Raw genomic sequence first — 20,957 nt, 5'->3', positions numbered from 1 at the left:
TTAGACACTGTAGGGGTACCATGCTCATGCACTGGTACCCTCACCCATGGTATAGTGCACCCTGCCTTAGGGCTGTAAGGCCTGCTAGAGGGGTGTCTTACCTATACTGCATAGGCAGTGAGAGGCTGGCATGGCACCCTGAGGGGAGTGCCATGTCGACTTACTCGTTTTGTCCTCACTAGTACACACAAGCTGGCAAGCAGGGTGTCTGTGCTGAGTGAGAGGTTTCCAGGGTGGCATAAGACATGCTGCAGCCCTTAGAGACCTTCCTTGGCATCAGGGCCCTTGGTACTAGAAGTACCAGTTACAAGGGACTTATCTGGATGCCAGGGTCTGCCAATTGTGGATACAAAAGTACAGGTTAGGGAAAGAACACTGGTGCTGGGGCCTGGTTAGCAGGCCTCAGCACACTTTCAATTGTAAACATAGCATCAGCAAAGGCAAAAAGTCAGGGGGCAACCATGCCAAGGAGGCATTTCCTTACATTTACCATAACATGTTTGTATGCATTTAACAATCCACCTGGCTATGCCTTTTTTTTTTTTTTTAGATTGGATCGCCCTTGAAAGGTATAGCAAAAGCTACAAAAATTGTTTCGTTTCCCTAAAATCTTTAGTCCTGTCAATACAGTACATGAGTGCTCTTTTTACATATAATGTGTGGAGTGCCCTTCTCTGCTACTGAATCAGGTTTTGGGAAGAACACTGGCAAATCAATGGTCTGATTTATATGAAATTGAGATGCCACTTCTGGGAGGAATCTTGGGTTTGTGCGAAGGACCACCTTATCTTTATGTATTTGAAAGAAAGGTTCTTCTAGAGTTAATGCCTGGAGCTCACTGATACGTTCAATGTGATGTGATTGCAACCAGAACAGCTATTTCCATGAAAGGAATCGAATAGGACATGAGTGAAGTGGCTCAAATGGAGGGCCCATTAGCCTAGTGAGTACAGTGTTAAGATTCCATGATGGGACAGGTGGAAGTCTAGGTGGAATTACCTGTGTTGCATGAAAGTTTTAATTACAGTTATTCTGAACAATGAGATATGTTAACTGTTTTGTAAATATGCAGCTATAGCTGCAAGGTGTAATCTGATTGAATTGTAAGCTAAGTTGGCATGCTGCAAGTGTAGTAACTAGCAAATAATTTCCAAGATAAATGGTTTAACTGGATCAATGTGTTTGGACTGGCAGATGCAAACTAAATGTTTCAATTTTGCAGCATAACATGCCCTGGTGTTGGTCTGCGTGCTTCTTTTGAAATTTCCATACATTCAGGAGGTAATTTGAGGTATCCAAATTTTAGGACTTCAGGAGCCATATAGCTCAATTGAGGGATTTGGGGGTTGGGTGTCTGATTTGTTCATGGTACTGAGTGAAAAGATCCGGCCTATTGGGGAGCTTCTCATGAGGAACTTGAGAGGTCCAGGAGTGTTGTGAACCAAGGTTGATGTGCCCATGTGGGCGCTACTATCATCATAGTTAGTGACGTCTGCTTGAGTCTGCGAACCAGAAATGGAATGAGTGGGGTAGAGCATCGCTCTTGGAAAGAGGGTGAGGATACCTTGACGCAAAGTTTGGGGACTTCTTGCATTTTCTGCTCTGGCAAAAAGATCTATTTGAGGTTTTTCCCACTTTTGGAAGTATATTTGAAGGACTTGTGCGTGGAGTTCCCATTCATGGACTTGTTGATGCATCCTGCTGAGCAGGCCTACAAACTCATTGTCCATCCCTGGGAGATATTCTGCCATTTGGTGAATGTGGTGGTGATGAGCTTATTTCCATATTGTTTGTGCTAGGTGAGATAACTGGAACGACCGTGTTCCCCTCCCCGTTTTTGTAAATAATACATTGCTGTCATATTGTCCATCAGGACAAGGACAACTTTGTATGTGAGGTGAGGTGGAAAGCTTTGAGTGCTAGAAATACTGCTTGAAGCTCCAGATAATTGATGTGCATGGCACGATGTGTGTGGCCCCAAAGATCCTGTACTGTGAAGTTTTGAAGATGTGCTCCCCAACCTGTCAAAGATGTATCCATGGACAGAATGAGTTGAGGCACAGGGTCTTAAAAAGGCTGCCTTTTTAAGTGGTTGGTAGAGTTCCACCACTGCAGACAGTGGTAAGTTTGGCAGTCTATCAACACTATATCCTGAAGACGATCCTGTGACTTAACCCACTGACGATACAGACATTGCTGCATCGGTCACATGTGAAGTCTGGCATGTGGGACAATGGCAATGCAAGATGCCATCATCCCTAAAAGACGCATGACAATTTTGACTGTGGGAGTGTGATACTGTTGAAACTGAGGAAGAAGATGTTGAATACTTTGTATTCGAGCTAGATTGGGCTATGCTATTCCTAATTGCGTATTGAGAAATTCCCTGCAAACGGCTGAATCCGCAGGGGTTGTAGTTGAGATTTTATAAAATCTATTGTAAACCCTAGTTTGTGAAGAAGGTTTACCATAATTTGAGCATGGATTTGGCACTGTTGTCGTGTGTTGGCTTTGATAAGCCAGTCATCCAGATATGGAAAGACATACATTTTTTGTCTTCTGAGGTATGCTGCAAAAACCACTAGACATTTTGTGAATACCCTTGGAGCAGGGACCTTTTTTCCAAACTTTTGGGTGAGGAGGTAGGACCCCAGTACTCACGTTTGTGGTGATGCTATAAGGAGATCTCTCTATGCTCTCTATGCTCTCTATGCTGGATTTGATGTCAGAGTCCAAAACGTGCATGGAGAGGGCTTCTTCTTGTTGTGGCTGTTCTTGTGCATGTTCCTACCTGAAAATATCCAGGATGCCTTCCGGAGATCTGTGTGCCATCTCTAACCTGCGAGTCAGTTGGTCCTGAAGATCGAAATGATTGACACGCCTCACAAGTAGACCCTTGATGATCCGGTGAGAGGCACAGGTTACACACCTGATGGTGATCAGTGTAAGGGTACTTCGAGTGGCACCAAAGACAGAATCAAAGTGGTGTCCATTTTATCAGGATTATATTCCTTCTGTCACCACAATTACATAACACCCCCCCCCCCCCCCCACCCCGATTACGTGGGTCTTAGAAGAACGGGCCTAGCTGAACTTCCTGTGTGAGGACTCCAAGGAAGAAGTAAATTCAGCTCAGAGCCTCATCTGTTATAACAGCCACCATCAAACAAATGAACAGAATTGCATGGTCGCCAGTGTCTAGACCGAGGGGATCTGCTGATTGAACACCCCAGGTTTGACAGTAACAATTGTCATCTGCCAGAGGTGTATTGAACAGATTTGTCATCTGACTGAGAGGGTCTCGACGGGTCCACACACACTGCTGGTGAATCGCATCCGAGTCCTGCCAGTCCTTAGCGGTGCTGGCCTTGAACGTCCCCTACCTAGTAGGAGCTATCATTGAATACCTCTTCGATTTCAAAGGCCTCCTTCTGCTCTTCCATGGGCTCTGGTGTTGGTGGAATTGTAACTCCAGCTCTTCGGTCTCAACTGGTTTTCTTTGGAGCCAGAGTTAGCTTTTGTATTCCTTCAATGAGTTGTTGAACACTTCCTTAATTGTGATTCTGGCCTTCATTTCAGCCTGAAGATGCCTCTTTTTCCTTTCCACTTCAAGCGCTTTCTTTTCTGCGTCAACACCGGTGCCTTTTTTTGTAGCTGAAGCATCCCCTCATGGGCTGACTTCTCCCTCCCATGCTCGCTATCCCCTTTTCAAGGTTGAGGCCTGTGAGGGTTTGCCTCCTCAGAGTATCTCTGCTTAAATCAGAGAAGCATTTTGGGCCCATGTTTTACCTCTGCCGTCTGTTAGGTCTAAGTATGCTTCTTGCATGTGGAGTCCGATCCCTTTCGCTTTGTTCTCAGTTTCCTCTGTACCACTGGGCTTGAACTTTCACCATTCTTCAGCACCTCTCAGTATCGACATCTTCCCACTGCTCCATTACGGCAGCTGTGTAGGGGTCCTTTGTCCTGGGGGCTGTTTCTGTGCTTGTGCCATGGTGCAGTGTGCCCATCTGGTCGTATGTCTGATGCCGGTGAGGAGGGACACAATACCAAATGGTCAACAATACCCACTAAAGAGAAAAAAACAAGACAATTTCGACCCAACCACTAGATGGCGGAATAATGCACAGCATGAGAATCCAGAAAGATTCACACTGCAAATTAAGTTATGTACCTCTGGTAACATTCTACTGGTGGATACTCTATGTACCTGCAGATTCCTCACCTTGTGAATATTTCCAAAATGTCAGATTGGATCCGGAAACTTTAAAGCAGTTTTCCTGCATGCCGGTATGTGCAGATGTCATTCCGCTACAGAAGTAACAAGCACAGCCATATATAACTGCCACCCATTTGCAGTGAAGTTGCTTCCTAGGCTGACTGTGCCCTGAGGTGCAGGGCCGGTCAAGCAAATTGCTATGACCAGTGTGCATATGTATATATTTGGAACTTTTAGGCTAGAGGAAAGCCCAGGTCATGGATTGGGAAGGTGGGAGGAAAGCGATGAATCTCAGGTTAGAGTATCCACAAGAAAGACTGTTAATGAAGGCAAATAACTTGTTCTTCTAATGGATACTTCTAGCCCTAGAGTCCTGACCTTGTGGGTAGTGTGTGTGTGTGTGTGTGTGTGTGTGGGGGGGGGGGGGGGGGGGGGGGGGGGGTGGTGTGTGTGTGTGTGGGTGTGTGTGTGTATATTATATATATATATATATATATATATATATATATATGGAAAATGTCACTTACCCAGTGTACATCTGTTCGTGGCATATTCCGCTGCAGATTCACATGCTGTGCACTGTTCCTGCCATAGTGTTGGGTTCGGAGTGTTACAAGTTGTTTTTCTTCGAAGAAGTCTTTTCGCTTCAAGGGACCAAGTGACTCCTCCCTTTCGGCTCCATTGCGCATGGGCATCAACTCCATCTTAGATAGTTTTTCCGCATAGGGTGAGGTAGGAGTGGTAGAATGAGAATATTAAAGATGTCCATGCAATGGAATAGGTATGTATGTACATAGTTTGTGCTAAAGGAATGTTTATTTACATATATACAATTTCTAATTGCAACATAAACGGCTACAGGCTCCCGGGGAGGTGGGAGGGCGCATGTGAATCTGCAGCGGAACATGCCACGAACAGATGTACACTGGGTAAGTGACATTTTCCGTTTGATGGCATGTGTAGCTGCAGATACACATGCTGTGCATAGACTGCAAAGCAGTAATCCTCCCAAAAGCGGTGGTCAGCCTGTAGGAGTTGTAGTTGTTTGAAATAATGTTCTTAGTACAGCCTGCCCTACTGTGGCTTGTTGTGTTGCTAACACATCTACACAGTAGTGTTTAGTAAACGTATGCGGTGTAGTCCAAGTAGCTGCCTTACAAATCTCTGTCATTGGTATGTTACCTAGAAAGGCCATTGTTGCCCCTTTCTTCCTAGTGGAGTGTGCCTTTGGTGTAATGAGTAGCTCTCTTTTAGCTTTTAGGTAACAAGTTTGTATGCATATAACTATCCATCTGGCTATACCTTGTTTGGATATAGGGTTACCAGCATGTGGTTTTTGGAAAGCAACGAACAACTGTTTAGTTTTACAAAATATTTTTGTTCTGTCTATATAGTACATTAGTGCTCTTTTTATGTCTAATGTATGCAGTGCTCTTTCTGCTACTGAGTCTGGCTGTGGAAAGAAGACTGGGAGCTCCACAGTTTGGTTTAAATGAAACGGTGAAGTGACTATTGGCAGAAATTTTGGATTTGTGCGGAGAACCAATTTTTGTTTGTGTACTTGTATAAAGGGTTCTTCGATAGTGAACGCTTGTATTTCGCTAACTCTTCATAGTGAAGTGATGGCTATTAGAAATGCTACCTTCCAAGTTAAGAATTGGATCTGGCAAGAATGCATGGGTTCAAAAGGTGGACCCAAGAGTCGTGTAAGTACAATATTAAGATTCCACAAGGGTACCGGTGGGGTTCTTGGAGGTATGATCCTTTTTAGTCCTTCCATAAAGGTTTTAATAACTGGTATTCTAAATAGTGATTTTGTGTGTCTAATCTGCAAGTAAGCAGAGACTGCAGTGAGATGAATTTTGATGGAAGAAAAAGCGAGATTTGCTTTTTGTAGGTGTAGTAAATAACTCATAATGTCTTGTATGGGGGCATCTAACAGTGTGATTTGGTTTGCTTGGCAGTAGAAAACAAACCTTTTCTATTTATTAGCATAGCAATGCCTTGTGGTAAGTTTTCTTGCCGGTTTGATGACTTACATATACTCATTTGGAAGATTTAGATAGCCAAACTCTAAGACTTCAGGAGCCAGATTGCTAGGTTGAGTGTTGCTGGATTGGGGTGTCTGATCTGTTGTTTGTGTTGTGTTAACAGATCTTGTCTGTTTGGGAGTTTGATGTGATGTACTACTGAGAGGTCCAACAGTGTGGTGTACCATGGCTGGCGTGCCTACGTTGGTGCTATGAGTATTAGTTTGAGTTTGTTTTGACTCAGTTTGTTGACTAGGAAAGGAATGAGTGGGAAAGGGGGAAAAGCGTAAGCAAATATCCCTGATCAATTGATCCATAGAGCATTGCCCTTGGACTGAGGGTGTGGGTACCTGGATGTGAAGTTTTGGCAGTTTGCGTTTTGTTGTGTTGCGAACAGATCTATGTCTGGTGTCCCCCAGTGGTGAAAGTATTCTTGTAGTATCTGGGGATTTATTTCCCACTCTTGAGTTTGCTGGTGATCTTGACTGAGATTGTCGGCTAATTGATTGTGAATGCCTGGAATATATTGCGCTATTAGGCAAATGTTGTTGTGAATTACCCAATGCCAAATCTTTTGTGCTAGGAGGCATAGTTGTGATGAGTGTGTTCCCCCGTTTATTTAGGTAGTACAATGTTGTCATATTGTCTGTTTTGACAAGAATGTGTTTGCGAACTAGAAGGGGTTGAAAAGCTTTTAGTGCTAGGAAGACCGCTAGCAGTTCGAAGTGATTTATGTGTAGTTGTCTTTGTTGACTGTCCCATTGCCCTTGTATATTGTGATTGTTGAGGTGTGTTCCCCACCCAATCATTGAGGCATCTGTTTTGAGAATGACGTGAGGCACAGGGTCTTGAAAAGGCCACCCTTTGTTTAAATTTACAGGGCTCCCCAATTGAAGCGAATAGTGTTTGGCGGTCTATCAACACTAGATCTTGAAGTTGACCCTGTGCCTGCGTCCATTGTTTTGCAAGGCACTGCTGTAAGAGCCGCATGTGTAGCCGCACGTTTGGGACAACAGCGATGCATGATGCCATCATGCCTAGGAGTTTCATGACAAATCTGACTGTGTAGTGCTGATTTGGTTGTATGTTTGATACCATGGTTTGGAATGACTGAACTCTTTGTGGGCTTGGAGTGCCAATTGCTCTTTGTGTGTTGAGTGTTGCTCCCAAGTATTGTTGTAGTTGGGATGGTTGTACGTGAGATTTTTGGTAATTTATAGAGAACCCTAGTCTGTGTAGGGTATCTATTACATACTGTGTGTGATTTTGACACTGATGTTGAGTGTTGGCTTTTATTAGGCAATCATCGAGATATGGGAATACGTGCATGTGATGTCTCCTTATATGAGCTGCTACTACAGCTAGGCATTTTGTACATACTCTGGGTGCTGTTGTTATCCTGAAGGGCAATACCTTGAATTGGTAATGTTTGCTCTGTATGACAAACCTGAGGTATTTTCTGTGAGATGGATGGATGAGTATATGGAAATACGCATCTTTTACATCCAGTGTTGACATGTATTCTCCGTGTTTTAGTAAGGGGACTACATCTTGTAGTGTGACCATGTGGAAGTGTTCTGATTTGATGAAAAGGTTTAGAGTTTTGAGATCTAAAATTGGTCTTAGTGTTTTGTTCTTTTTGGGAATAAGGAAATATAGGGAATAAACCCCTGTTCCTTTTTGTTGGTGAGGTACTAGTTCTATGGCTTCTTTTGGTAATAGTGCTTGCACCTCTATCTGTAACATGTCTAGATGTTGCGCCGACAGTTGGTGCCGCTCTTGGGGGAATATATGGAGGGAAATGTGTGAATTCTATACAGTAACCATGTTGGATAATTGATAGGACCCAAGTGTCCGTGGTTATGTCTGACCAGTGTTTGTGGTAAAATGTTAGTCTTCCCCCCACTGGTGTTGTGGAAGGGTGACAGGCAAGTCACAGTTTGTTATTAGTGGCCTGCTTGGTGGGCTGAAACTTTCCCCTTGATCTTGGGAATTGTCCCCTGAAGGAGCCGCGAAGCCCCCCTCTCTGATATTGGGATTGGTAGCTGGGTTTTGCTTGAGAAGTGGATGCCTCTGAAGGTTGTTGTCTGAAACCTCCCCTAAATTGCAGTTTCCTGAATGTCCCTCTATATTGGTACGAGTAGAGCGTGCCCATGGCTTTGTGCGTGTCAGTATCTTTCTTCATCTTTTCGATGGCCGTGTGCACTTGTGGCCCAAACAGTTGTTGCTGGTTAAATGGCATGTTCAATATACTGCCTGCTGTATCTCAGGTTTGAACCCTGAGGACCTTAGCCAAGCGTGACGTCTAATTGTGACTGCTGTGTTCACAGTTCTTGCGGCAGTATCAGCGGAATCCAATGCCGAACAAATTTGATTGTTCGATATTGCTTGCCCTTCCTCTACCACTTGTTGAGCCCGTTTTTGATATTCCTTGGGGAGATGCTGGATGATATCACTCATCTCGTCCCAGTGAGCTCGGTCATAACGGACGAGGAGGGCTCGTGATTTTGCAATACGCCACTGGTTGGCAGCCCGTGACGCCACTCTCTTTCCTGCAGCTTCAAATTTGCGACTCTCTTTATCTGGAGGTGGTGCATCTCCCGATGATTGTGAGTTGGCTCTTTTCCTTGCAGCACCAACCACTACTGAGTCCGGTGACAGTTGTTGCGTGATGAACACTGGGTCCGACAGGGGTGGTTTGTACTTTTTCTCCACCCACGGTGTGATGGCTCTTCCTTTTACCGGCTCTTGAAAAACTTGCTGAGCATGTTTAAGCATGCCTGGGAGCACAGGCAGGCTCTGGTATGAGATATGCGTGGAGGCCAGGGTATTTAAGAGGAAGTCATCCTCCAATGGCTCTGAATGCATGCTAACATTATGGAATGCAGCAGCCCTGGCCAAGACTTGGGTGTACGAGGTGCTATCCTCCGGTGGAGACGGTTTTGATGGGTTGCACTCAGGGCTATTGTCTGAGACAGGGGAAGCGTAGAGGGCCCAGGGGTCTACATCATCTTGCGACTGCACAGTGTGTGTAGGTGACTGTGCAGTGGGTGTGGCAATAGGTGAACCTGTTCTTTGTGGCGAATGCGGGGGAGAAAGTTCTGGCGAAAAATGGCGATATTTCCCTGGCCACTTTAGCTCTTGGCTGATCAGTCTCTGATTGTGGTTGGAAAGCCAGCTTTCTCTTGAATTTGAGAGAAGGGGCAGTTTGGATCTTTCCAGTATCCTTATGGATCTGTATCCGTGCCTGCGTTTGGTCAAATTCTTCAATTTGAAGCTCCTCTTCAAATCTGTGCCTCTCTTTTAGCTGTTTAGAGAGCCCATGTTCCTCGGTGTATGAGGTCTTTTTCGGCTCCGAAGCCGGTTTTCTCTGCACCGAAATGCCCATTGTGATGGAAGGCCTCGGCTCCGAAAGGCTCTTTCGAGGCTTAGTCGATTCGACAAGGCGATGTCGAGATTTTTCAACGCTGGGTTCTCGGCTCGAGTCCATAGACTTTGCACGATTTTGGCCTTTTTCGGTGCCAAAGGTGTTGCTTGGTCACCGCTTTGTTTTTTATGGGTCGAGCCATAGCCTTCAGGCAGTGGCATCCCCGATGCCTTATGTTTCTTCGGTTGACTGTGGGGTTGGGTCGGGGCAGGCATACTCACTTGTTTTCCTGCTGTAGGCGGTCAGTCTCCGTCCGAGTCCGATCCCTGGATGGAGATAGCCATCTCCTCCTCTTCGACATCGAGGTGTTCCGAAGTTTATGACGCCATCTGCATCCGCATCACCCTCCGATCCCTCAAGGTCTTTTTTGATCCAAAGGACTTGCAGGCCTCACAAGTACCTTCTCTGTGCTCCGGTGAAGGACACAGATTACAGACCCGATGCTGGTCTGTATATGGATACTTAGCGTGGCACTTCGGTCAGAAACGGTAAGGGGTCCGGTCCATTAGGCTTCGACGACATCTGTGGTCGGGCCGACCAGGCCTTGGCTGGGCGCGAAAGCCCCAGAGGGCCACCAAAACGGTTGTCTCGTCGGTGTCGATGGAAGATGTTTCCCGATCGCAAACAATACCAACGCTTTTTGAGGATTTTTTGTCTTTTCCGATTCGAATAACGGAGCGAAGAGGAACACGTCCGAACCCGATGATGGAAAGGAAACAATCTAAGATGGAGTCTGTGCCCATGCGCAATGGAGCCGAAAGGGAGGAGTCACTCGGTCCCGTGACTCGAAAAGACTTCTTCGAAGAAAAACAACTTGTAACACTCCGAGCCCAACACTAGATGGCAGGAACAGTGCACAGCATGTGTATCTGCAGCTACACATGCCATCAAACATATATATATACATGAAACTTGAGTTTGATACTGCCATTGTACAGATGCCTCAGTTGGAAGCTGTAGAGCATTAACAGGACTCGGGTTAATGCTTTGTTGCTTCACAGGGCAAAATTTTCTAACGTAATGTTTTGTGCTTTTTCACTCGGATGATTGGACAACTCACGCAATTCTGCCCGTTTACTGGTAAACTCCTTTTCCTTGCACCATGCAGTCACAAACTTATTGTGGTTTCTATGCCCGCTTTTATATTGAGAAAAGATCGCCAATTTTTGTCCATAATGACAACAGATCTGTAAAATTCTACAGACTTTTTCATATGCTATATTAATTTATCAACAGTAGATAACAAAAAGACAATAACGATTAGAGGAAGAGAAAGTGATGCTCTTAGCAGCAGCAACTGACCTTGAATAGTGGCCAGTGTACTACTGTTCATCAGAGCAGGGCTGAGAGCGCCTCCTAGTGTCCCTGGATTAAGACTGAATAAGGCACCTCTGTGATAAGGGAAAAATGAAAAGAGAGTGACTGTATTAGTACACGGTCATCAGTGAGAGTGGTTTTATGAAAAAGTATAGGGGGGACACCTTCAGTGGGCAAGGGAAGACAAGGAAAGTAAAACAGACCACCAAATAATTAGGGATTATGAAGGTAACATATACAAGTTTAATTTTGACAAACATTTTAACTCGTTTTTATTATACCCTGCATATATATATATGTATTGAAATGTATCAAGCCCTTCATTGGGTGAAAGTCTATTACTGAATTGGTTAACACAAGCTATGACAAGAGGCAAATGTAAACAGATGGTATGTTTCCCTGAAGCCTAACAACATAACCTTCAGACATCCAGCACAACACACTGCAATTTTCTCATTTCAAGTTAAAAGAATGAATCATGCAGGTAAAAAAACGAAATGTGTGACTTTTTAGTGAAACATTGTGAACAATGTTTATTTAATGGAGGGTTTTTAAATGGAGGGTCTGATCAAACTGCAATAAGCAGAAATCCCAGCCACTTTTTATCATAATTGACAGTCATTGTCGATAAGAAAGGAATACCTATTGCAACTGATTTTGCACCAAGGCACTGTTTAATAAGACTTATATCACCAACATTATAAGTAAAATACCACTATCAACCTTTTGAACATTTATCAGATGAAAACAGATGCCATTTCACAGTGAGAAGCTGTGGTTCTAAAGGGGAATTGTTTGTTTAGCTATAATTTTAAATAAGAATATCTGGATGCAATTCTAACTGATAATGTCACACTTTAAATGCCAATGCCAACGCCCTGATTGATCAAAGGGAAATAAATGGTATAGTTTGAATCGACAATGACTTCTCCAAAAACATTTTTTTGTGTCATGGTACATCACTGAACAAATCAAAGTATATGCTCACATTCCCTTCTGGACCAGCAATGGCATATTAATATGTTATGAGTGGCAGCCAGGGTTTAATGTGGGTACCTAGACCTTTCACGGGCTTTACCCCTCAGGAAGCAGAGTGTTCATACTGTCCGCGAAAGGCACTAAAATTACTTTTCTCCTGGCATTACCCATATTGCCTTAGGGTTATCTTAATTCCCTTTCAATTTCTAGTTGAAGAAACATGCACTGCTTCTCATTTGTGCAGGTAAGCGGTTATACTAGAAGAAAGATAGCATGAGAGACTGCACATATGGAAGAAGGGGTGATAAAAGTGCAAAGATAAACGTTCTCACCCAGCTGCAAACTGTGAAGGTGCTAAGAGGCCGGGGCTCAGTCCCGCTGCTGCAGCCATGGCAGCGAGACTCGTGTTTGCAGGCAGCTGTGTGGCTGCCATTCCCTGCAATGCGTTGGCAGCTGCTGTATGCAGTCCGGATGCAGTCACCACTACTTGACTAGAACCAAGATGAGACGTCAACGCGGCAGACGTGGTATGTGTTGTGCTGGTCTCTGTGGCACTGGATGCCTCTGCGGTGGAGGCAGATGCGGAAGGAGACGGAGTGAGCGATGGGGATGTCAGGACTGAACAAATCGAAGGGGCTGTGGAAATTACAGTTGCAGTGTTGCTGGACGCTGTACCTGTGGTGCCTATAAAAAAAGTTCAGTTAGCTGTATAACGTAATGCATTAGTTGGCTGACTTGAAATTGTAAGAGACCCTTCTATTGAAACAAGTCCAAAGAGAAAGCATATGAAGAAAAACCAGCACAGGAAGCAGAATGACAAAACTAAGACACAGCTTGTGAAAAAGATTGGTGTCTGTTATTGGTCAGTAAGTTGTCCTGTTATGCTAAAAAAATATTTTGAGGAAAACTGGACTTCTCCAAGTTAAAAAAACAACAAAACATAACTACTAACCATTGAGACACAAGTGCCTGCTCTCTCTTTATTTTCAATCACAGAGCAGGGATCAGGAGTAAAGAGAAACAATCCTACTTAAAAGACATACATCTGCCTCTAATCTACCTCAAGCGGACGAGACCAAAGGTGCCAGACACAAGCCAGTGCACATCATGAACATTAATGAATTTCGCAACTTAGTACTCAAATGGTCTTGTTGTTTCGCTGCCACCCACCACCCTTCTTTTGCCATATCAATGCCCCTGCTGGGCATCCCCCCCATGCAGCATTAAAATGCTGTCTACCTATGTATTTCCTGCTTCTATGCGTTCCTTTCTCCTTGCCTTGGCTCAATGAAGTTCCTCAAGCATCTTAGTAACATGCCTGAGCTCATCGATACCGTTCTCGAGATTCACGTCTTGAATTTGGTGTTCTGATTCCTCGCTTACAGACTGTAAGACAGTCCTGGAACTCTTAATCCTCTGGAGATGCTTTTGTAATCATTTTCTATATTACGAGTATTTATTTCTCTACCCTCTGATGTGCCCCAACGCCCAGGTATAATCGATCTTCTTGGCTCTATACAGTTGTAAGATAGATACCTGCCACTGTGTTCCCAGAACATGCATACTTGCATTCATACTTTCACCCACCTTTCTGTGCATCTTAGCTTAAATGAATGGGCAGGGAATATCCAACAGGCAACAAATACACATTTCTATGAGCATGTCTGCTCCACTGCGTATATGAATGAAATATCCTGTTAACCATTATCAAAACAGTCCACTGTTTACAGAAATATAACTTAGCTTCTCAATCTGTTCTGCATCTTCACTCTCACGCTGAGAAACGAAACAAACAGTTAACACTGGTAATAATATCTTGGTGTGCACTCTCTTTAATACTGCAACATTCAGATCTTCAAATAAACCAAAAGCATCTATATGCCAGGATGCCAAAGATGTTGAAAAATTCACCACTACTGCTAAAATCACCAAAGTGAGTGTACTCCAGGTGCCCTACTTGTGTCAGACAAGGTCTTCCTTCAGTTCTTTAAAATACTCCCAATAGCAAAACACAAGACTCCGAGCAGTAGGCTTGCAAAGAACGCCTATGAGAACCACAGTGCGATGGTGTAACCTTTTCTCTTGAACACTTTTTGCTTGCCGATTGTTGCTCGACTGAATCCGATATTGGCTTCCTTAGTATTGAGAGCACTAAGTTACAATTTTTTTTAATAAATAAACACAATTTTTTGCTGTAGACCAAAATAACTAATATGCCGTAATGGAGTGGAGACAAACATGTTACTTACCTACGGTAATACATTATCTGGTAGTGACAGTATATAGCTGTAGATTCCTTACCTCTGAATCTCCCCAGGCGCCAGACTGGATCCCGAACCTTTTGTGTGAGCAGTACCCATGTGCCATTGGGTGGCTTTGTTCAGTTCCACGTGGCGGCATTACCACCGGAAGTGTTGTCAAAAGTCACCTATGTAGGCTTCACCCTGGCGCGCGGTTGTCAGTTACTTTTCACGGCTTTCCACGCCAGTAGTGCAGAGCCATGAACTGAACTGACGAGTGCTTGTCCAAACTAGGGCCCTGAAAAGAGAACAACCCTAGCCCTAGAAATCTGTCTGCAGAGCGGTAAGGCATGGGTGGGTGTAAAGAATGTGCAGGTAGATATTGTCTCTAACAGATAACGCATGATCCAAGGTAAGTAACTTGTTCATCTGATAAAGACTTCTTGCTGTAGATTTCTAATCTTTGAATAGATACCCAAGCCATACCATCCTGGTGGTGGGCTGTGGACAAATTCAACTAGACTAAAAAGTCCTGCAGGACCTAACATGCAAAATGTTCGTCTCTGCGGACCTGACTGTCTAGGCATTAGTGCTTGGCAAACATGTAGAGGGACGCCCACATTGTTTACTGGCAGATGTCCAGGACTGGGGCTCCACAAGCTAACGCCATGGTTGCAGTTTTTCCTCTGGTGGAATGGGTCCTTAAGCCCTCAGGAGGCTGCTCTTTAGCCAGGGCGTAGAAGATCTTGATACAGAGACCGACCCAACGCGAAATGGTTAGTTTCTGTACTGCATGACCTTTTTTTTCCTCTCCAACACACCCCACAAAGAGTTGGTCATCCACCCGGAACTCTTATGTCCGGTCAAGGTAGAATGACAATGCTCTTTTAGGGCCCAGACGGTGGAATCACTCCTCTTCTTTAGAGGGATGGGGAGGAGCTTAAAAGGTGGGCAGGGTGACAGACTGCCCAAGATGGAATTGGGTCACCACTTTTGGAAGGATAGAGGTCTGGGTGCAAAGCACCACCTAGCCAGGGAACACAATTAGAGAGGCTTGGATGATAAAGTCTACAGCTCACTCACCCTCCGGGCAGACGTTATCGCCACTAAAAAGGCCGTTTTGATGGTAAGCAGCCACTGATGTGTAGTGGCTCGAAAGGAACACACATGAGATATGTGAGGACCAGGTTCAGGTTCCACTGGGGCATAATAAAGGGCAAAGGAGGATACATATGTACAAGCCTTTTCAGAAAGCTATTTACAATAGGGGACTTAAATAAAGAGGGTTGGTCAGGCAGCCGCAGGAAGGTGGACAGAGCAGAGAGATAACCCTTAAGAATGCCCAGAACAGAGCCCTGCTGGGGAAGGGTAATAATGAAGAGAAGAATATCAGAAACAGAGGCAGAAAGAGGGTCAATAAGCTTTTCTGCACACCATTTTACAAATTTTTGCCACGACAGACGTATATTGTTTTGGTGGAGGGCTGCCTAGCTGCCAAGGTAGCTTTTGATCTTCCTCAGGAGGTCTGTAAAGTTTTCAACTGTCGCCACTCAATCTCCACCCAAAGAGGCAGTGCGTTGACAGGTTCAGATGGAGGACCCTCCCCTGCTGCTGCAACAGAAGATCCTCCTGATGGGCAGCCTGATCGGGAGGACCAATGCTCATTTTCAGAAGATCGGGATACCAGACTTTCCATGCCCAGTCCCGGCCCACAAGGATGACTGGGGCCCGGTCGTTCTTGATCTTTTCCAGAACTCTGGGCAGAAGTGGTATGGGAGGAAAGGCATACAGGAGACCAGAACTCCACTCAAGCCGAAAAGCGTCTACGAGTGATAGTCGCCTTGGAAACTCCAATGTTCAAACAAATCTAACCAAGGCTCCCCCCACTGCTGAAAGAATCCTAGAGCCAACTCCCAACTCCGAAAAGAGACGCCATTCATGATCCTCTAGGCATCGACGGCTGAGTTTGTCCGTCCTGGTGTTCAGAGAACCTGCCAGATGTTGAACACCACCAAGGTTAAGCCCTGCTGTTACAGCCAGATCTAGATGCAGGGTGTCTTGACAGATCATCCACAACCCCATCCCGGCCTGCTTGTTTCAGTGCCACACGGCAGTGGTGTTGTCCATGAACACCAGCACTAACTTCTCATTGACAGAGGGAAGAAATGTTTTCAATGCTAACCAGATTGCTAGAAGCTCCAGCAAGTTGATGTGGAGCCTGGATTCCACCGGAGACCAGAGTCCTCTAATCTTCACCTCTCCCAGATGGCTGCCCCATCTCAGGAGTGACGCATCTGTCACTGCTGTCAGGTCTGGTTGGGGAAGGGAGAGGAGTCTGCCAAGCCACCACTGCAGGCCCTCTGCAATCTAGACTATGTCGAAGAAATTCCACTGATGCTGCCCCCAATGAAACTTCAAGTCCCACATATGACATCTGGTGTGATTCACCAGCAGGAGGCCATGAGGCCCAGCAGCCTCAGAGTAATTCTCACTGAAATCCAGGATAGAGGCCAAAGCATAGGTATCATAACCTGAATATCCTGAACTCGTTGCTTGGTAGGATAAGCCCGAAACCGCACTGTGTCCAGAACAGCTCCAAAGAACGGAAGTGTCTGAGAGGGAGTCACGTGTGACTTTGGCATGTTTATAGTGAAACCCAGCAAATGCAGGAGGTTTGCCTTGGTCTGAAGGTGGGAGACAACAGTCTGGGGCAAACCTGTCTTCAATAGCCAGTCGTCGAGGCAGGTAAATACTGAAACCCCTGACCTGTACAGATGAGATGAGACCATCGTCATCACCTTGGTGAACACCTGAGGGGCACTGCTAAGGCCAATGGGAAGCACAGTGAACCAAAAGTGCTCATGGTCTAGCTTGAATCACAAGTAACGCCAGTGGGCAGGCAAGATGGGGATGAGAAAATATGCATCCTGCAAGTCCAACGCTACCAGCCAGTCTCCTTGGTCTAGGGCAGACACGACCTGAGCCAAAGTGAGCATCTTGATTTTTTTCTTTTTTAGGCAGAGCTTTACAGTTCTTTTATCTAGACTGGACGAAGACCCTTGTTCTTTCTGGGTATCAGAAAGTAGAAGGAATAACAACCACTGTCTACTTCTGATATCGGAACCTTTTATATAGCCTCCTTGGCCATGCGCTGTAATTTCCTCTCGGAGCAGACAGAAGATTCTCCGCCGGCCGTTCTTGGGTTGACGGTATCAGGGGAGGGAAAGACTGGAAAGTGACGGAGTAGCCCCTCCGAATGATCTGCAAGACCCATTTGGCTGATGTTATGGACTACCAGTGGAGAAGATGATGTTGAATTCGACCTCCAACTGGGCAACCATGGGTTTGCAATAACAGACTAGGAGGGCTTAGAGGATGCAGCTGCAGGGGGTTTGGTAGCGGACGACTTCTAGCTACCAGATCCACAGAATCCGAATGCACTGCGTCCACATCCTTGCACAGTTTGGGGAGACTTCGTACGACAGTGGATGGCATAGGGCTAGTGCAGTGGCACGCCCCTTCCGTAGCCACGAAAGGGGCGAAAGGCAGAATAGGGGCGAGGTGTTACTGAAAGGTCCAAGGACTTGGCCGTAGTCCGTGAGTCCTTGAACCACTCCAGAACTGAGTCTGCCTTCTCTCCAAAGAAACGAGTCCCGTCGAAGGGCATGCCCATGAGGTTGGCCTGGACATCCCGTGAAAAGCCAGATGTCCTCATCCAGGCGTGGCACCGTAAAGACGCAGTCTACAAAAATCGCTTTGCCCAGCGAGTCAGTCGTACCCAAACCTAATAGTGAACTTTGCTGCATCTCTCACATCCTTCACTGCTTGGGAGAGGATGGCCTGGCCTCCTCCAGAACCTGTGGCAGCTCTTGTGCAACCATATACCACACGGTATGGGAACAGCAGCCCAACAGGCACGCACTGTTCACTGACCGCAATGCTAGGCTGGCGACAGAAAACATTGTCTTGCCTAAGCTAGCCAACCTCCTGGATTCCCTGTCGGGGGAGCAGTGGGGAATGTGCCATGGGAAGGTGAGACTTGGACTACCAAGCTCTCAGGGGAAGGGTGTTGGGTGAGGAAACAAGGATCACCTGGGCAGGGCGATGGCAGCGGGCAATTGTCCTGTTCACAGGAGCCCCTGTGCTGGGCTTCGAGTATGTTCCCAGGAGGACATTGGTCAGTGTTTCATTGAAGGGCAATCAGGGATCCGATGAGGAAACCCCAGGCTGAAGCACTTCAGTCAAGAGGTTAGTCTTGACCGCCAGCGAGAGAAGTTCAAGATCAGGGACCTCCGCTGCCCTCTTCACCACCTGGAGAGGAGTCCAGTTCACTCATATCTTCTAGCTCCTCATACCAGTCCAATGATGTTGTGGTCCCTAAATGGTATTCCAAAGGGTCCAGTGACCCCTCCCACTCTTACCCCATGCCTGGCTGCTTCACAAAACGCTCAGGCAATGACCTAGGACCAAAGGGCCCTGCTGGCGCTGATCAACGCCGATCCAACTTGTCTGGGATGAGACTGCGGCTGGCAGGAGCACCAGCACCGGAGAAGGTCACGTTGGCACGATCGGTGCCGATCCGGATCAGAGATCAGATCTGTGAGACTGCATCGGAGCAGAGACTGGAGCCATCAGAGTGGAACCTGATGGGGCCTCCTCTGACCCCACGGGGCTAGAAGAAGCTCCAGATGGGTTGGCTTGCTCAAAGACGAGGAGCATGGCCTTGCAAAATTCTTTACATTGAGCAGGAGTCGCTCCAGCTCCAGGATACGGGGGGAGGCGCAGTGTCGGACCTGGCAACAGCTCCCAAGAACCATGCCTGGATCGCTGAAGTTTCTCATTTGGTGTGCCAGCCGATGTACGAGGTGAAGTTAAAGTCAATTTGGACAACTTCTTCCTGTGCCTCTTGCCAGTGTGTCTCGAGGACCTGGAGTGCGATGAAAGTGTTGGGCTCGGAGTGTTGCAAGTTCTTTTTCTTCGAAGAAGTGTTTTCGAGTCACAGGATCGAGTGACTCCTCCTCTTCGGCTCAATTGCGCATGGGCATAGACTCCATGTTAGATTGTTTTCCCGCAGAGGGAAAGGTAGGAGTGATAAGAGAATAAAGAAAAGAGATGTCCATGCAAATGGAATATATATATATATATATATATATATATATATATATATATATATACATATGTACAAGTGTTTGTTTAACTTACACGGCTACAGGCTTCCGGGGAGGTGGGAGGGTGCATGTGAATCTGCAGCGGAACATGCCACGAACAAATGTACACTGGGTAAGTGACATTTTCCGTTAGGTGGCATGTGTAGCTGCAGTTACACATGCTGTGCATAGACTACAAAGCAGTTAGTCCTCCCATGAAAGCGGTGGTCAGCCTGTAGAAGTTGAAGTTGTTTGAAATATTCTTTGTACAGCTTTACCTACTGTGGCTTGCTGTGCTGCTCAATGACCTACACAATAATGTTTAGTAAATGTATGACCAAGTAGCTGCTTTACATATTTCAGCCATTGGTATATTTCCTAAGAAGGCCATTGTAGCACCTTTTTTCCTTGTGGAATGTTCTTTAGGTGCAACTAAGAGTTGTCTTTTAGCTTTAAGGTAGCATGTTTGGATGCATTTTACTATCCATCTTGCTAAACCTTGTTTTGAAATGGGGTTACCAGTATGAGGTTTTTGAAAAGCTACAAATAGTTGTTTAGTTTTCCTGAATGGTTTTGTTCTATCTATGTAGTACATTAGAGCTCTTTTAATGTCTAATGTATGTAGAGCTCCTTCTGCCACAGAATCTGGCTGTGGAAAGAAGACTGGTAGTTCCACTATTTGATTGATATGAAAATGTGATACTACTTTAGGAAGAAATTTAGGGTTAGTTCGTAGTACGACTTTGTTTATGTACTTGTATGAATGGTTCTTCAATAGCGAAGACTTGAATTTCACTAATTCTTCGCAATGATGTAATTGCGACTAGGGAGGCAACCCTTGTCGCATGTAAAGAATTGCATTTGACATGAGTGCATAGGTTCAAATGGTGGGCCCATAAGTTCGTAAGCACTATGTTTAAATTCCACGAAGGAACTGGAGGTGTTCTGGGTGGGATGATGCGTTTTAAACCTTCTCTGAAGGCTTTGATAACAGGAACTCTAAATAAAGAGCTGTGCTGTATATTTTGCAAATATGCGGAAATTGCAGTGAGATGTATTTTTATGGAAGAGAATGCTAAATTAGATTTTTGTAAATGAAGTAAATAGCATACCATATCTTGTATTGATGCTGAAAGAGGGGCAATTTGTTTAGATTGACAGTAATATACACATCTTTTCCATTTGTTGGCATAGCACTGTCTGGTAGTGGGTTTCCTCGCTTGCTTAATTACTTCCATGCATTCAGTTGGTAGTTGTAAATACCCAAATTCTATGATCTCAGGAGCCAAATCGCTAGACTGATTGTGTTGGGATTTGGGTGCCTGATCTGCCCTTTGTTTTGTGTCAATGGATGTGGTCTGTTTGGGAGTTTGGAGTGTGGTACTACTGACAGGTCTAGTAGTGTTGTGTACCATGGCTGACGTGCCCACGTTGGCACTATGAGTTTCAGATTGAGCATGTTTTGACACAGTTTGTTGACTAGAAATGGAATGAGTGGTAGAGGAGGAAAAGCGTAAGCAAATATCCCTGACCAATTGATCCATAGAGCATTGCCCTTGGATAGGGGATGTGGGTATCTGGATGCAAAGTTTTGGCATTTTG

The 20,957-nt window shown here is 45.4% G+C and overlaps 1 protein-coding gene across 11 annotated transcripts in view; it reads right to left on the bottom strand.

The window, feature by feature from the left end:
* POU2F1 (POU class 2 homeobox 1) overlaps positions 1 to 20,957 on the bottom strand; it is a 511,154-nt gene that overhangs the window by 26,179 nt on the left and 464,018 nt on the right. For 10 of the 11 annotated variants that reach the window (XM_069202748.1, XM_069202752.1, XM_069202754.1 and 7 more), the window contains 2 exons: positions 12,301 to 12,652; positions 10,976 to 11,064 (listed from right to left, as the gene is read on the bottom strand). The exons of the other annotated variant lie outside the window; for it this stretch is intronic. In XM_069202748.1, coding sequence (XP_069058849.1) covers positions 10,976 to 11,064; positions 12,301 to 12,652 — 441 coding nt within the window. The remainder of the gene's footprint in view (positions 1 to 10,975; positions 11,065 to 12,300; positions 12,653 to 20,957) is intronic. 11 annotated transcript variants of the gene reach the window in all.

The sequence above is a fragment of the Pleurodeles waltl genome, chromosome 8 (genome assembly GCF_031143425.1).
Source record: "Pleurodeles waltl isolate 20211129_DDA chromosome 8, aPleWal1.hap1.20221129, whole genome shotgun sequence".
NCBI classification, from domain to species: Eukaryota; Metazoa; Chordata; class Amphibia; order Caudata; family Salamandridae; genus Pleurodeles; species Pleurodeles waltl.
This window is presented reverse-complemented; position numbering and strand designations above follow the sequence as displayed.